Source organism: Anser anser (genome assembly GCF_964211835.1).
Source record: "Anser anser genome assembly, chromosome: 1".
Taxonomy (NCBI): Eukaryota; Metazoa; Chordata; class Aves; order Anseriformes; family Anatidae; genus Anser; species Anser anser.
The window spans coordinates 127,085,237-127,102,921 of record NC_139720.1 but is presented as its reverse complement, the minus strand read 5'-3'; the positions used below and the strand labels follow the sequence as shown (position 1 = coordinate 127,102,921).

Below are 17,685 nucleotides of genomic sequence, written 5' to 3'. Positions count from 1 at the left end.
GTTTGTATTGGAAGTACACATTAGCTTCAAAATACTTTCAGTTTCCACTTTTAAAATAATTATTTATATCCCTTAAGGAATATGAAATATGAGAATATTTATTGCCATAACTTCTCAAATGAAGAGGAAATAATGGTAAGGATGCAATGTTAAACATAAATTCTTAAATTGACAAAAAGGAGAAGAAATGTGTATTGTTAGGTTTCCTTCCACTACTGAGAATATCTAAATTTGTAATACATTTTTTTAAAATTGTTTTTAATTTGCAGACAAAATTTCTTACCATTACATTCCTAGTGTACTAATAAATAGATAAATGCATGCAGCCCTGTGGTTAAGGATTTTACATGTTACATCTGACAGAGCTTACAAACTGGCCCAGGTGTGATCCGACATCTTCACTGGTAGCCTTTTTCCATTTTCATCACTGCTCCTTAAGGTTTTCATAAACACTAGTTTACAGGTGTGAGTTTAAAAATGCATGCAGAAAGTTAAGAGAGGTCACATGCTACTTCGCATGAGTCAGTGGTCCTTCATACAAATACCTCATTTTACTAGTGTGTTGGGGGACTGAAATGTCACTGTTCTTCAGAACAGTGGTCACCCAACAGTCAGAGCTAGGAAATTCAGTCCTGTGGTGCCTTGCACTTCTCACAATTCCTGCAACTATTTGTTTTCTTTACATGATGTAAAAAGTAGAAAATGGAGCCTGAAGTTAAATGCTTAGTTTATTTTGTATTTTTTTTCCCTGCTTATTTTTTGTGTATTCATGTTTTTTCTCTTTCCCTGGTCAGTTCTAGCGTATTTTGGGGACTGATTACAGTACTTTATTCTTTTAGGTTCTAATTGAAGACTGTATTCCCGTACTGAAGAGGTATGCCAAAGAAGGAAGGATGTTTGATTATGTAATTAATGATCTGACAGCTGTTCCAATCTCCACATCTCCTGAAGAAGGTTAATTTTCTAATTTATCTTCTTAAACTTCTGAATATTTTCTCCATTTCAGCCCCTCTACTGCATAATACTTGGCAATTTGCATAAAAAGTACTTTGATTCTTCCTTTTTTTAATAGTAATCTGAGGGGCAGAGAATGACAATAGCACATTTGTTCCTTTTGATTTTTTTCTTTAATATTAGAAAAAATTGACAAGTGCATAGAATGTTTTTATTCTAAAAACTAAATTCTAAACTGGGCACTTATATGAACTCATGTAACTCTTGGGGAGTTTACATTCCAATAGCTCATACTCCCCAACCCTCCAAGTTAATTAAAATTTTAATTAAAAAAAAATAAAGAAAAAACATAGGGTAATCATTCTGAAGAAAACCAGAGATACTCAATTCCACCATCATTACCGTTGTGTATGGGGTGGGGTTTGATTGTTTTTCTTTTCATGGTGGTTTGTTTCTTTGTGTTTTAAAACTGCAGGATAGCTACTTTTTTGAAATGGTAGACATGTTGCAACTCTTGACTGCATAATAGCAAACAAGCCAGTGATGGGGAGTGGGTTGTTTTTTAATCATACTCTATACGCAGATTCCACGTGGGAATTTTTGCGGTTGATTCTTGACCTCTCAATGAAGGTCCTGAAGCAAGATGGAAAATATTTCACACAGGTATGATATCTAATGTAAAGTATTGCTGTATATGTATTGCAATTAGGTACTTAAAAAAAAAAAAAAAAGAAAAAAGCTAACTTAAAATCTAATAGCTAGCTGGGTTTTTTTTTCCTTTTAATAATTTGTTTGGGACTTTTGCATGAAATTTGGGCTTTCCAAACTGACTTGTCTTTTTTCATTTTCAACTGAAATTGTAGAGTATCCATCTTTGAACTTAAAAACATAATTTCAAGAATCAGCAAGGCATATTATTTTAGTTGTAAGCAGTTCTCAGAAAAGCAGAGCAGGTGTACTTCCTAAAGATAGACATGGTTTTTAAGCTAGTATCTTCAGTAGTATAGTGTAAGATATGAAAATCTGTGTCATTCATAAAGGTGTAAGAATTTGACATAGGTGCAATGGGATGAGAAAATGAGTCAGTTGGGAGTAAATACTCTCTTCTTGCTTTCTATCCACTTCTAATGCAAATCACTGGTTTGACTTCTGGAAAGCAGATTTTGTTTTAATCTACTTGTTATAATGGTTGGTGTTTTATGAAATGTTTTATACAGTTCAAATAAGGTTTTTTTTTGTGTATCAAGTTTCTAATCCAATTCCATTTAAATATAATTTAAAACCTATATACTTGCTACAGTATAGCCACCTCAGGTATAATGTAATTGTGGTAAAGCTTTCCTCTGAAGATATTTTCTAAATGTAATTCTGAATATAGAGTGCCACAAAGCTGTGAGCAATTGCACAGAAACATGACAAACATCCAGCAGACGGATGACTGAAATGCCTCTGAAGTTGTATTTCTTTTGTGTCATGCCTGTACTTTAACTAGTGTGTAGCATCTAAGTACAGTATTTTGAAATATCTCGTTAAGCTCTGAAATAACTCTGCTAAAACTATGCATTTGAACACTCGTTTAACATTCCCGTCAGAGCTAGCTGTCAGAGGTGTGCAAAGGAATTGGTTTGCTCTTAAATTGGATGGGTTTTTGAGAAGTTTGAGTCACAGAACGAGGGGTATTTTTTTGGCAACTTTACCGTGGTGCTTAATGTTGAAATGCAGTGGTTTTGTGGGTGAGGTAAATTATCTTGTGGTTGAAATAAGATACAACTAAAACAGTCCTATCATGCTGTAAATCTTAATGGCTTTTTTATTGTTAATAGTGGAAATACTCTGGACAGGTGTTGGTATTGAAAAGAGACTACATCTTTTAGACAGACCAAGCACTCGTGGTGCAGTTTCGCTACCTGTGACATATACAGTGAAACTGTATATTTCTTTATACATATGTCTTTAGTAGTGGATATGAAAATGGATGTCTGTGGACAGCTGTCTGTCAGATTTTGCAGAAGGAATCCTGGAGGAAGCTTATGCTGGTGTGACGGCCATGCTGCAGCCAGGGAGCATGGAGGCGGTTGTCCTGCATCAAGCTGAAACCAGTAGAGGTTGGGACTGGGGCAGCCGTGGCTGGTCTAGACTGGGTTAGACTGTGGGCAGAAGTTCAGACATGACTGCTGCTGACTTTAGTAGCCAACCACAGTGACACACTGAGAACACTGATGTGTTAGTTGTTAAATGACAGGCATTTTTAGCTCTGTGTATTAATGTTGTCTATTTAAGTTACTTTTGTTCCAGCTGTTAACTTCCAGGGTGCCTGCCTTAGGTAGTAGGCTCTATTTTACTTGCTGAAGAAATCAGAAGCCTTTTGAGCGAGCTGTGTTTTTAAAACCCAAAACTTTGTGTGTCATTCCCCTACCCGCTTTCTTGAAGTGCTTTTTGGTTCTTTAAAACAGAAAATATGTTTAATATCATCAAGAGAAGTGACTGAGGGAATGTCCACCTAACTGTTACGGCCTGACCTTCCCTGTGAGGAGGAGATGCCTCATAGGAAAGGTGCTGCAAAAGTTACACTGTCTTATTGGTTACTGGCAAGTTAGCTGTAGTTGCTTTTTCTGTCTTGGCATTATGTTGTACTACCATTTGGATCTTGTCCTCTGTAGTTTGCAGCCTGTCTTCTGACAGTTTTGCTTATAGAGGTTACCTTGTGCATCTTGTTAGAATGTTACTTATTTAAGTGCTCAGGAAATGCTTTATCCAAAAGTAAAACACTGTTCACAAATTGACAGCCTCGAGTATTGTGTTGCTGCCTGACTCTCTAAATACCACTGCTGGCAAAAATAAACGGAAATGCTCATCACCTGTTCATTGAGCTGTGAACAAGTTTTGGAAAACGTTACCCTTCAAGAACATAAACTGATTTTGGGGTGTTTTACAGCAGACGACAAAAAGGTGTATTTATGCTATCAGAAGGAGCAAACCACTGCAGGTATCACTCAAGAAACCTATCAACAGGCAGAGTCTAGACATGTCTAACTGCAGTGTTCTACAGTCCAGAAGTGCAGGCTGAAAAACAGTCTTCAGAATAGCTGGGGATGTTTGGGAAATGAAAACAATTGGTAGTAGGTTGGTAACATGGAAGCAATACAAGTAATGATGGCAGGCTATAACTGCTATAAGAAAATAGTTGTGCACTTTAGCCGTAGCTTTCTGTTCCCATTCAGTAATACTTTCCCCTAGAGTTCTGTGGACTGTTTGCAGTGTAATTGAGAATTGAGTCTTTTGTTGTGGCCCTGTGATGTAGCTCTGAACTTTCAGATTTTTTTCCTGTTTTTTAATTGTTAAAATTTGATAATTTCACATGCATTAACTAGAAAAAAAATACTAATATACAAATAATTACATAATGGTATTTTTGATTGACTTAAAATCCAAATTCATCAAAGTTTAAGTGCAAAAAACACCTGGTTTTTACTTAATTGCATTGTGCAGATGGTGTGATGGCTTCTCTTTTCATCTGCAGATGACAAAATGGATGGTGCCATTGCTGTGCTCACTGGCTGTGAGTCTTGTCTCCTTCTGCAGAGTTTATTCAATAAAGAATATTGGCAGGCTAATTTGTTTTTGATTAGATGTTGCAGGTCTTAATGCAGACACTGTGTTTTTCAGATGGTATGTGCATTACCAACAAAAAAAAATTTTGAGTAAATTTGCTGATGTTGACATATTCCTCTGATCCACATCCTTTATCATGATTGAGACCAAAGTGTATTAAGAATGGGGTGTGGACTCTGACCTCAGAGCGTTCCTGGACCCAGAATTTGCAGTTACCTGTTCAGTGTTTGTATGCAGAGACAAAAATTTTTTACATTGCCTCAAGTTTCTTCAAAAGCAAAACTCTTTCTGGGAATGCTTATTAAAAGTGGTTAATGCTGATGTATACAGAATTGCAGTAATGTCAAGCCGAGAGCAAAAACTTATATGTCACTGTCCGATTTGTTAACACTTCTTTTACAAAATCACACTTGCTTGTGGTAGGATGACTTCTGCTTGCACCTCACATTTTAACTGTAAATAAGACATTTTTGCACAGCTTAACTAGTATACGTGCTTGTCAGTTGTCTCCCCCACCTAACCCCCAGACAATTATGCTCGTAGTATGTACTACAACATTTACCAATCATAAATTGAGTTTTGGTGATGCTAATAATTCTTACTTGTGTGATGTGCCGTGTATGACTTTTTCCCAGACCTGTGTGCCTGACTTTACTTGAGATCTTGCCAGAAACAGCCAAGCAGCTAGAAAAGCTTGCAAAAATTTTGAGGAATGCTTTGGTAATTCCAGGAGCATGTCAGATTGGAGTTCTGAAAGCAACAGTTAACCGAAACATGATGTTACACAGTATGGAGAAAATTAATAAGACTTAATTTTAAATACTTTTTTTTTTCAAAAAACTTTGGCAAAGGTTGATCTCAACAACTGTATAAAGGAGAAGTGGGATGTAAAAGTTAAGGTGTGGGGCTGTTTTTATTTTTAGCTACTTATTTCTGAGCAGGACACAATTGGTATTTTCATATGCTTGGCAATCAGCAGTGCAATACAGCAGTATTTATACACACTTTTTTTTGAGATTATTGAAATAATTTTAGTTGCAGCTTTTTTTTTTTTCCACATGCTATTCTAACACACATAACCTAATTGTTCCCTTGGGGATGCCATGCTGATCCTCAAAATGCAGAAGATCCTTTCACCACTAGGTGGAGACTGGTAACTAACATTGCAGAGAGACCGTAGCTGCGGAAAGGCTTTCCAGGTTACTTATTTGTATTCCTAGGGGATGCAAGAACAGATGTGCCCGATTTTAGGATGAAGGAGTGACTTTTTAGCTTGTTTTGGCTCTGGAGAGGTAGAAAGGACAATTTAAGGATTGCATTCTCTGTTGCTATAAGTCTGTGCTTAAATATCTTGGTGAAAAATGCCACTTACAGAAAAATGTAATTTCTCTACACATCCACCAATAGTAATAATAATGAGAACACTTGTGCAAATAGTGGCGTTGCTCTTTATGTCCTTGCTTTTTAACCATGTCATCCATCTTGGGAGTCTTGCAGTCTGTGTAGGACCTGGGTTTTCCAGTGTACAAAGAGTCAGAGGCCTTAACCTACAGAACTTGCAGCCCTGTGTCTGCATATAAACTTAATCCCACTACGCTGATGCTTAAAAATCTCATGGCTTGCTATATTTCTGTTTTTCCTTCTCCTTCTGAAGCTGGTGCTTCAAAGTGTTCAGTGCTGTAATAGGGGTCTGTGAAGCCCTCATCATTGTATTCTCCAAGGGAAGCAAGTTCTCAAACTGCAAAAGGGAGAGAAGTCTGAGTTAGTGAGTATATCAGAACACGGTGTATCCCAAGGTCCGGTTTCATCCCTGCTGGACCTTTCCAGTGTCTTGTTTTTGAACGCATACATTTTTATGCTGTTACACCTTCTAAAAGCTAGTATAACTTTTAGGTTGCCCAAGTGATTTTCTAATTTCCATGAAATACTTACTTGTAAATACTAGTGTGGTACGTCTGTTTTTTTGCTGAACTGTCACCGATCCTGTGCCCTCCACATAGCACTCCAGGATTGTCCAGCCACTGTGACACTGTGTTCTGCACGGTGCTGAGACTGACTGTAAGGTTGTCAATATGTGCTAGTGGAGTACGTGTGGCTATGGAAATGCCTTTTTCTGTGCTAAATTTTTGCTCTGCTGATCTAATCCTTTGAGGTTGAGCAAGCTATCATTTTCAGCCTGTTTAAGAAGTGGAACCTTTAAAAATACCTCTGTATGGGAATTTACTCCTTCCTCGTCTGGGTCGTCTCTGCCAGACGAGGTGGAAACATTCTCAGACCACTCACAGGTTTCATTCGAGCAAACAGCACTAACCACCGGTGCGAGAGATCAGATTTCCCCCGCACGCCCAGCCACTTGCCAAGCTGTTGCATCTTGGCCACTCTCTAATACAACGTGGCCCTGCCCTCTGAGTGTCCAGACCATGGTTACGTTGCTCCATAGTTAAAATCCTTTTTTGGCTCCTGTGTGGGTTAATTATCACTTCCAAAGAGGGAACAGGGTTCTCCTGGTCTGAAACATGAAAGGAGACTGGAGGAACGTGTGCATGTCTCTGTGTGCGCCTGTGTGATTTCTTGACAGTTTGGAAGTTTTTAAGGGGCAGGCTTTTCCCTGGGTTACTGAGAATTTAGGTTTAAACTAATTGGTCACTTGGTCAGTGGAGATACCTGCAGTCAGGTTTGCCTCTGTTATCTCCTTAAAAGCTGTCCCTGTCATCCAAAACTCAAGCCTAGGTTTGATGCTAGGACTTTCATGCTCCGTGTATCTCCTTGCTTCTTAGTCACTCTGAAGTGAGGAAGAAACCTTGGCCACGTTCAACTCTGTCCTTTGACATTGCAAAATAAAAATATAAATGTTAAATTAAAAATTAACCTTCTGTACCGTATTGTGACAGACAAAATTTCCAGTAGCAATGACGTAGAGTAAGTGTGTAAAAATGATTTCAAAGGAATGGGCAGGTACGGAGAGGGACCCCGCCACCTGCTTTCAAATCACTGGTTTACTATCTTAAGGTCAGAGGAAGCATAGTGGCCTAAATTGAGCTGAACTATTTGATGAACACATCCCCTTTACAGGTAATGTTTTAAGGTTAACTGGAATTAATAGGGCTAATTATTTTAAGGAATAGTTTTTTATTGTCTGCCCAGCAATGTATTTGTTATTTAAATTGTTTTGTGTTGTGTTGTAGAAACTCAAACCATTGTGCTCCAGAATTTATGCCTTGTGAAAGTGAAGAATAATTTGGTATTGGGAGACAGACATGAGCTGTCAAAATGTGTACAAGCATTGAGCAGACTCTGAATGCAAAGACTGTGAAACAGTTCAGGAATCATCAGTCATGAGCAAGTTAATGAGATCCGTTAATCTCAATGTTTAAAACTACCTCAAATACTTCAGTGTCAAAGGGATACTTGTTAAGGATTAAAAAGAAAAAAAAAAAGCAACAACACTACAACACTAGCATTCCCCCATTTCTTCTCTGCCAAATTGTCTGATATGGAACAAAGATTAACCAGGGGGGCAGGGAGAGGAATTTGGTATTTTTTTTCTATATGTTAAAAATGGACTGAACAGTGTGGGAGGAAAAAGTTTGATTTGCTCATCTCCATTTAAAAAGAATATTTGGGGACTCATCAGTTTTGAATTTTTTTTGAACACTGGTCGGTATTAGTTATTATTTGAGTATGTAGTGGCTGTTTAGAACACAAAATGCATTTCTCTACCAGTTAACTATTTTTGTTATGCAGGGAACTTTGTGGGTTATCTGACTGATCACTGTGTTGCATTCTGGGCATGGTTCCCTGTGTCATGTGTTAGTGACGCAAGACCATCTAAATGTGATTTACACTGATCTTAAAACTGTAGTCTTGGTTGAAAGGTGTTAATAAAAGGTATTAATAATGGTGATTTTTTTGGATACTTTTTCTCATTACTGAAATAAGCTAATCTAAGTTTTATAGGCTTTATTTTTTTGGAATTTTTATAGCTTTTTGTTGAGTTAAATTTGAATAATTACAAAAAAAAAAAAGTGACTCTGCAGAGTTACATTGTCCTGTGGTGTGTGTCCTGAAGGACAGGTTAAGGTATCTTTAACTTTATGTAAGATCTTTATGAGGAGATTGGGAATTTGGGAAATGGGTTTGAAAAAGTAAAAACTAAGTAAAAACTGCTTATTGGCAAGTTTCATTGTTCCTGTAATTTGTTTGTCACGCTGTTTGCAGTGATTTGTCTGATGCTGAAGAAGGGAGAAGGAATGAAATACTGAAACAGCAGGCTGGGAAACTGAGTATAGATACTTGTATCTCATTGTGTATCCTATTAAACTTCCTCCATAACGGTGGTATGCTCCATAAATTATCTAGCAGTATTTTCTATTTATGACTCAAATTGCACACACAGGTTGTTTTTTTTCCTTTCTTTTCCATTCAGTCTGATGTTGAAACAAAATTATATGTTTGTAAAGGGCGGCTGAACGAAATAACTGCTGCAGTCCCCTGGATAATAATAGGTTACTAAATAAGCGTTTCAGTAGTCTGTTGTGCTTTGAGCAGTTGTGCTGAGTTAGTGCTCAAATCTTACCTTTTTACAAATCTCTTCTGTTTTCTCAAACCTTACGGAGATCATTAAACCTGTCCAAAACCAAGTGTTATAAAGCAAAAGCGTGCCATCTTCCTTTACCAAATAACCACGTGGCACGTCATGTCCATATCTATGGTCAAAATTGTAATTAAAAACATGCTTTATGCAAGTTTTTTGAAAAATAACTTGAAAGAATATATTTTCTTAAAAAATGCTATGCATAGTATTTTTTTTTTTAAATTTTGTTTTCTTTTTCCACTTGTGAAAATTTGCGTGTGCTGAAAAAAAATTCAGAGAAAGAACAGTGAGATAAAGTGTCTTTTCATTTATTCTGGAAGTATGAAAGTTTAAATACATCATATTGAAAAATAATACTACAAGCAAAGAAATAGAAAAAACAGTTTAAATCCCAAAGTCAGAATGTGCATTACATGCTTTATTTCTGGCTATCATCTGATGTTGTTATATGTAAAAGAACAATGTTGATGGGAGCTGTTGAGGCATATTGGTTTTAATAAGATCTTGTCTTGTTTCAGCCTCTGCCCCATTTATAGGAGCATGTGTGTTTGTCAAACTTAAGTGAGTTCCTCACTTCACGAGAATTAACTTTCAGTGGTGTTTGTGTGCACTTAATTATTTTAGGACCATTTTTAAACATCTGGGAGCACTGAGAAACAGAAGTTAAATAGTAAAATGCAGATTTCTTAAATAAAGACCGATCTCTTGGAGCTAAGTTTTGCACTGTGTTAACGGAGTGACTTATGCATGTGAGGTGCAAGTATTTTGAAAGTGTTGAATGAATCCTTTGTTCCTGGGATCGTAAGAGAACGTGACCTTTGTTTTGAGTTACAGGTCTTGAAATATTGAATAAGCTGTAGCTGTAAGAGAGACAAAGTCCTCATATATATGTGTGTGTTTCAATATTCAGTTCATATGTTCAGCCAACTTTCAGTGAATCATAATGCTTAAATAATAGTTCTCTCTGCTGCTATGTGCTCTCGAATTAGAAGGCTCAAGTACAGTACTTGGGTTTTGGAGGGGAGGCAAGAAACTCAACAAGAAGATTTTTAATAAAATTTGCACGACTGCGGTATTACTTTGTCTAGTGTGTGTTTGTTCAGTCTGTTGGTGTTCTGTGGACTCACTCTTAGCTCTAAATCTTCAACTCCATTCTGGGTATGGATAATCACACCTCTGATTAAATGTGATCTCTTTCTGTATCAGCATTACAGGTAAATGTTGTCATGACTTGCTTGTTAACACTAAGCCTTGGTCAAGTTCGTGCTTATAACTAGGAGATTTTTTTTTTCCTGTTCCTTGCCATTTGTAATCTTTGACATGTATTTGTATTCCAAGTATTATTTGATTTGTTTACATAATACTTATTTGTCTGTCTGGGAAGGAATGCTGTGACTTCGGTGTGTCTGATATTCCATAGTTGCACTTGCACTGTTAGAGAAAATCACATAAGCACTAGTTTTTGTTTTGGTCAGAAAAGGGTTTTACTGATATTTTCTTACATGAGATATTACGTGGGTCCAAGAAAAAAAATTACAGGAAGCAGTTCTGTTTCAGGAGTAATATGCAGCAGCTCAAGACTGTGACCCACAGCCACAGAACTTCTGCACAATTTGATTTGTTTTGTCATACTGCTCTTTAGAAGAATTGGTTTAAAATGAATAGATTATGGGATTTTATAGTGCCTTTCAATGTTTTAAGACCTAGGCAATGTTAAATAATTGAGAAAATCTGGATGTTGTAATACTGTTTACAGATACATGTAAGCGATCACAAAGAAAATGGTTATTGAGTAGATGTTAAAGGTAAACAACACACGGTGGTCTACTTTAATTGGAAATCCTAATGTAACGGTTACTTCTGCTAATGAGAATATAGATAATCCCCTCTATATTTATTCTTTCTTGAAAAGTTAAAAATTGTTGTTTGCTGTATGCAGAATGAAGACAAGCTGTTCAATATCCACCTTGTAAATATTAAATGTTAAGAACCGCATGTTTTGAAGTATATGGGAGCCTTGCATTGATGTCAGCTTATACATTCATCTGCAATTTTGCTTCTTTTATTATAACAAGGCCTTTTCTTTTTTCTTTAGGGAAACTGTATCAATCTGACCGATGCCTTGACTCTTTATGAAGAACAGCTTAGCAGGCTTTATTGTCCTGTGGAGTTTTCAAAAGAGATCGTGTGCGTTCCCTCCTACATGGAATTGTATCCTTAAAGACTGAAAAAGTGTAGAGAGTGTGTTTTAATAAATTGAGCAAGCCTAGACTGCTTGGAGGTAATGAATTTGAATGCAAGAAAGCACTTCTAACTTAAATGCTATTAATATAGTTTGTTTGCTATGAAAAAACTGCACTTTTATTTTTGAAGATAGTTGCAGGAATTATATTTTAAAGATGCCATAAATTCACAGGTAGTGAAATGATCAGCACCTTTGAAGAGCAGGCTGTGTTTTTCTTCATGTTTTGGAGTGTTGCCGAGTATATTGCTTATGCAGTGTAGAGTAAACTGTATGATGAGGGTAATGCTGCATGGGAGTTCTGATGAGACTGTATCGTTTCGTTTTGGGTTTCCTTACAAAACCAAAACAAAACGACAACAAAAAAAAACCACCCATCTCTTCCCCAACCCTGTGCAAAACCCATAACAAACTGACACCAAATATATATCTCAAAGTAGATTTTAATAGAAAAAAGCAGATTCCTAACAACCATTATTAATTAATGATATTGAAAAAATATTCCAAGTGGGGGGAGGGAGGTATGCACATTTCTCTGCAACATCCTCATTCCTAAAAATAACTCTTCAGAAATTCTTCATTTTGTGCTGACAGGCAAGTTATATAAGGAGCTGGAAGTTACGGCTTCAAGCCATGAGCTCTAGAGGGGCACTTTGATGTGCCCTCTTCTGGTTCCATTTGCTTTGGGTCTTACACACCACTTGTTTGTGATCTCCCAGGAAATACTTCTGTGGAGTAATGCCTGTTTGTGGCTGTCCATTTTCTGATACAAGAAGTTTTTCCAGGATCTGCTTATTCATAATATATTAAGTCAGTGAAACTCTGCCACAGCCTTTCTTCTATTTCATGTGTTCATTTTGCCTTTCTTCACTGTCTCAAATCTCAATACTGTTTAATACTGTAGCTTGCTGTTCTGGACACCATACTGACTGTAACACGCTCCTGTTTCTCATTTTTTTCATGTCTCCAGTGAAACTTAGATTTGATCTTAACATTTTCAAGACAAAAAGGAAACAGTGAAATAAACCATATATGAAGATACTTACCCTTGTAGTTTACAACCTCAGATAAATTGTTTAAGATCCTTTTGCCTTCACAACTGCAGGCCTTAAATATGCAAAGTGCCTGTAAATGAATTAAGTAGAAAATAGTACTTCTTTCCTTTGAAAAATGCACTTATTTCTAGTATGTAAGCTCACAGACAAGAAATATTTTTATCAGAAAAAAAACTGACCATTAAATAGGTATAACAGCTTGAAAGTGAATAGTTCTTAGAGAAATGAGGCAGGCTCTTTTAGTTTGCTTTTTCTGACTGAATTAAGAACCTGATGATATAGCAGTGTAGATACAAGAATATTAAAAAAGTAATTTAATGATTTCAGATTAGCCCAAAGGAAGATATATATATATATATGTATATATAATACACACACTCAACTCTGACTATAAATTTGGTTTTGGACTTCTGATATCCCTTTATCTGCATTTTGAGTACAGGTTATCACCTTTTTTGAAACTTAGATTTCGGAATAGAAAGGATGAATCTCAATAGAAGATTATACCTGTGTGATATTTCACAGATGACAGAGATGTGGTAATTTACAGTAGAATTACTAGAACCAATTAAAAAATAAGGGTTTTATTTCTTTCTTCAGAAAGTGACCTGTGTGATGTTCATTTAGTGCCTGAAATCTCTTGAGCAATTGTATGAGTCTTTTGACTTATGCAAATGCTCATTTTCATAATCTGACCAAAAGTTAGCTTTATGGGTACCTGAATGCAGCCAAAATGCTAAAGCAAGGTTACCATATTTTATTGTTGCTTGTTTTCCCTACTTCCAGAATAGTAGCTGTGTGTAACAGCTGCTTTAATTTCTGGTATTTACTACTGTTGTTTTGGGGTTCATCTGAAATTCAAGTAGCTATTGACATAAAAGTCAACTCTCCATTTTAAGGAAAGCATATTTGTCCCTGAGGTCTCCACCAGGACACTGCGATGAACGTGCAGGCTCCCATCTGGAGCATGTGTGACCTCACTGTGTAAACAGAAGAGCATATATCTTTATGTGAGTTTATTTTGGTTATGCTAAGTTTTAAATTCCAGAAAACCGTGACTTACTCTGCAGCAGTTGCTGTAGCTCTAAAAAAGGTGATGTCCATGTCTCATCTTCCTGTCTGCTCCTTTGAAGCTGCTAGAATAATACAGCTCTGACCCCTGCTGAAGCTGGGTCTGTCTGCCACCAGAGGAGTAGCAAAGAGAGTACTCGCACAGCTGCTAGTTGCTCTGTGGTGATTGCTTCTAGCTCAGTCTGGGTGATGAAGTTCGGCTTTTTGAACAGTATTTGAAGCCAACACCATAGAAGCTTATAGAGGAAAAACCTAGCCAAAATTTAGATTCATCTGTTCAAGTGAGCATTCAGCAGAACCCCTGTTGAGGCATTCAAGATCCAGTAGACAGTTAAATGATTGCCCAGTAAGATACTCGGACACCTCGTGTTCAGCTGTTGAACATCTCAGTATTACTGGTGTGTCTGATCTTGTCGGTGTTAGGGCCTCACAAATTTGTCAGCTGGATGTCACTTTCCTATTCAAGATTGCTATCAAGAAAATGAGCAAGAGGTATCCCAGCTTGGTGAACTCCTGATTGAAGAGCTGGAGTTTTAATTGTTCTTCCCGAAGTAATTCTGTAGTTTGTTCAGTGGTTGCAATGCAAAATGTACAGCCTGAAAATCTGAAGCAGGGTTTAGGAAACACGGGTTTGCAAAGGATTTCAGTTTTGGTGGAAATGGGGTGCTCTTTTAAACTGATGAGCAAAAAAGAGGATCCAGGGAGATTTCACTTTTGAGATTTTTGCCTACCCCATCTTTATGAGCTATGAGAAGTTTTCAGAATTAAAGTACAAGTGAAAAGAATTACTTCCACTTTAACTATGTACTACCTACTTTTTTTTTCCTTGACTGCTCATTTTCTCCAGGTGGGTATTCTACACTATTTGGAAGAAATAAACTGAAGTCTGAACATCAAGATTATTCAAGATTATCCTAAATGTACATGCTGCATGGAGCATATAGGCCTGCCACGTGCTGCATATTGGCATCTTGAACCTTTAAATTATATGCTGTAGATGATCCTGAAACTTAGTCATGCTATTGATCGTGAATTCTTTAAATGTTTTTTATTATTATTTTAATTTAAAAGCAAATGGAAAATGTATATTTTGATGAGCTAGGGTGTTATTTTTGAAAGTCAACTTAAAGATGAGTAAGCAGCAAAACTATATAGCTGCTGAATGCACTGAACCTTTAGAATGTGATCCTTTTTAGTTTTTGTAGATCTTCACAAACTGATTAAAAAAGACATCTTGAGCATTTCATCCCTGAGGGTGGTCCATGGAGTTTTTGTTTGTTTGATTGTTTTCTGCCAGATATTTTTTTAATTGATGGTGCTTTTCAAGGATGGAGTTTTTTCTGATACTTAAAATTGAATGCTGCAGTGCTTCCATATACAGAAGATGGGCATAACTTAAAAAAAAAAAAAAAAGTGGAGGGGGGTGGAGGAAAAACAAAAACAACTTCTGAAAGGATACAACAGATTCTTCACTGCAAAGGGAAGAAAACTAATTTTAAATTTTATTTACTGTAGTTTCAATCATTCATGATATTCCTGTAATCTCTTCCACAGGAGAAAAGAGTCTTTGACCTTTCACCTCATGGACATCTTTAGCTGCTACCCTATTGATTACTTAGATTTTGAGATTTTGATGTGGATTTAACAGTAGTTTATAGAGGTACTTTGAACTCTTTCAGCATGGAAATTAAAGCTGGGTTTTCGTAAGCACTAGGTTCTTGAAGAAAGAAAGGTTGTTTAACAGGGAAAAGAAACGTGGATGTGTTCTAGATTCATGTGCACCAGTATTTCTTGAATGTCTGGGGGCAAATAGGCATACTTCAGTAGGGTATGGCCTGGTTGTATTGGTCTAGACTGACCATGTTGTGTGAGGTTCTTGCTGAATTACCACTTGCAATTTAATTATCAGTGGAAGCTAGGTTACATTGTAGTTTTGTTCTGAAAGAGAAAACATTTTTCTTAAACTGTTTATCGTGTTGTCTGAAAAGCTATATTTTTGTAAGAATGTGCTTATGTACTGACTAAAACTTTGTTTTAACATTTAAAAGATTTCACATCAGAGGAGGTAGGAAGGATATAACTGCTCTGTATGCTTCTGTACATTACCAAGATAGAATAAAAAGTGCACTATCCCAAAACACTCTAATCCTGAACCACAATGATGTGGTTTTTTTTTCCTTCAACACTTAAGTCTTCACATTTTTTTTGTTTTGTTGTAGGGAGTTGATTTATTTTTCCTCCCACAAAACCAAAATATTAATGTTAATGAAAAAAAATACGCTCCTAAGATCTGTATTCTTAAACCATACATAAAGAAGAGTTTTACGTGTCCCATGTACATAAACTGTTGATGAATTCTCAGTAACCTATGTAGAATTTGAGTGATAATGGAAAACTTGTAAAAATTTGCCCTTCATTTGGAGTAGAATTATTTTTATATGTACAGTTGTGCTGTTAAACTGCTTTTAGTTTGGAGAGTCAAAGAGAAGTGTTCTTTCCTCTTGTGGCTTAAAGTGATTCCTGTTACTGCTGATTCCTCGTTACACATGGGATGCAGTTCTTCCATGGCCTACAGCCCGTGTATCCCTGTGTACAGAGCAGAGCCTCCTTCTGAACAGGGGCGGAGAAAAGTGTCTTGCATTTCCTTAAATGTTTTAACCCTATTGTATCCATCCCAGAAAATACCTTGATATAATTGCCTATGACCTAATAGTAACCCATCATTTATGATACAGGACCACAATTGGTATATTTTACAGGTGCAAACAAATGCAGATGTCATACAAGCAGTTATGTGTACCCTTAACTTTGCAAGCATGAATATTCCCGTTGATCCTTAGTGTGATTACAGTGTAGGTGGTATTAAGCACACAGGCATTCGTAAGATGGGGCTCACAGCATATGTTTCCCTGAGCAAGCTTGATAGATCTAGAAGTCAGTCACAACACGTGGGGGTGGTTGTTTTTAGCAAAGAAACTTGTGAACTGGAAGATGATTTAATACTCTTGCTGGCTTGCTGCACCATGGCTGGCACTCAGCATTGATGCTGCCTGAATACAGAGGTGCTGGGTGTGCAGGGTTGTTCTGTAATCTGGAATGACCAGGGGACCTGAATTAAGTGTTGGCAGAGGCAGCAGTGCTTGCAAATCTTTCCTTTTCAACCGATAAAGTATAAAAAGAGGCTTGGAGGATTCTTTTGTTTCTTTGTGTTAACTTTTTAATGTAGGATTTTAAAAGTGATAGAAGTAGTATAAAGCAATTCAGCAAACCCTGAACATTATTATTTTTTAAATTTTTTTAAAGTTGCTGAATTGATTCTGAACAAGTATGTACACACTGTCAGTCTATTTATTTGTTGCAGTAGTGTTTTTTTTTTTTAAGGAAAACAAATTGCTTTGTGTTCAAATTTTCAAGTGCAAACTGCAATAGCTGATCAGTTTTCCATGTTTAAGGCCAGTTAGAAAACAGCTGTGATTGCTGCACCTATGTATGCAAACATTTCCCAAGATATGGTTAACATTAAGGTTTTCTTAATTGTTCTTTGCACTAAATGCTGCTTCCACCTGGAAATGTGATTTAAATATTTAAAAATCGATTGATAGTAGTTTGTGCAAAGAGAAGACCTTCTGGCGTTGTATCTACTGCATCAGTGCAGCGCACATGTTAAAATAAAGTTACATTATTATTCCTTGTGTGTGAATTCTTAAATACATTGTAGATTTAGTGTTAAAATGGCAAAGTTAATGGGTGTGATGCTTTACATTGTACCTCCTTTTCTTCTCCATTTGTCACCTAACAAACATAAAGGTTCTTACTGGTCCTTTTATTGAGTATCTTTTCTGTCTCTCACAGATTAATAAATTCATTTATTTTCCACATAATATATGTTCAGATAAGATTCTCTGTAGTATGCACAGTGTTGTTTGCAGTGGGGAAGATCACTTGAGACTTCAGTAATCTTTGACTAGAAGAACTTAATTTTATTGTGGAATACTGTAGATGTGAATTCTTTGGAGGTCTGTAGTATGCTCCTTAGTTTTTCTGCTGAAGTGGCAAGTTGGCTTTGGGTGGCAGCTCGATGTATTGTGTGGCACAAAGCAAAGACAGGTTGGTAAGAAAGAAGATGTGAGGAATGGTGCAAGCTTTGGAACGGAGGA

General features: G+C 36.6%; 1 protein-coding gene across 1 annotated transcript in view; it reads left to right on the top strand.

Moving 5' to 3' along the window:
• The window catches only part of SMS (spermine synthase), a 46,605-nt gene extending 31,831 nt beyond the window's left edge, over positions 1-14,774 (top strand). Inside the window, exons 8-11 of the mRNA XM_083832438.1 lie at positions 840-954; positions 1,538-1,617; positions 11,256-11,371; positions 14,376-14,774. Of these exons, the coding sequence (XP_083688564.1) occupies positions 840-954; positions 1,538-1,617; positions 11,256-11,371; positions 14,376-14,406 (342 nt within the window). The 3' untranslated portion in view covers positions 14,407-14,774. The remainder of the gene's footprint in view (positions 1-839; positions 955-1,537; positions 1,618-11,255; positions 11,372-14,375) is intronic.
• The last annotated feature ends 2,911 nt before the right edge of the window (positions 14,775-17,685 follow it).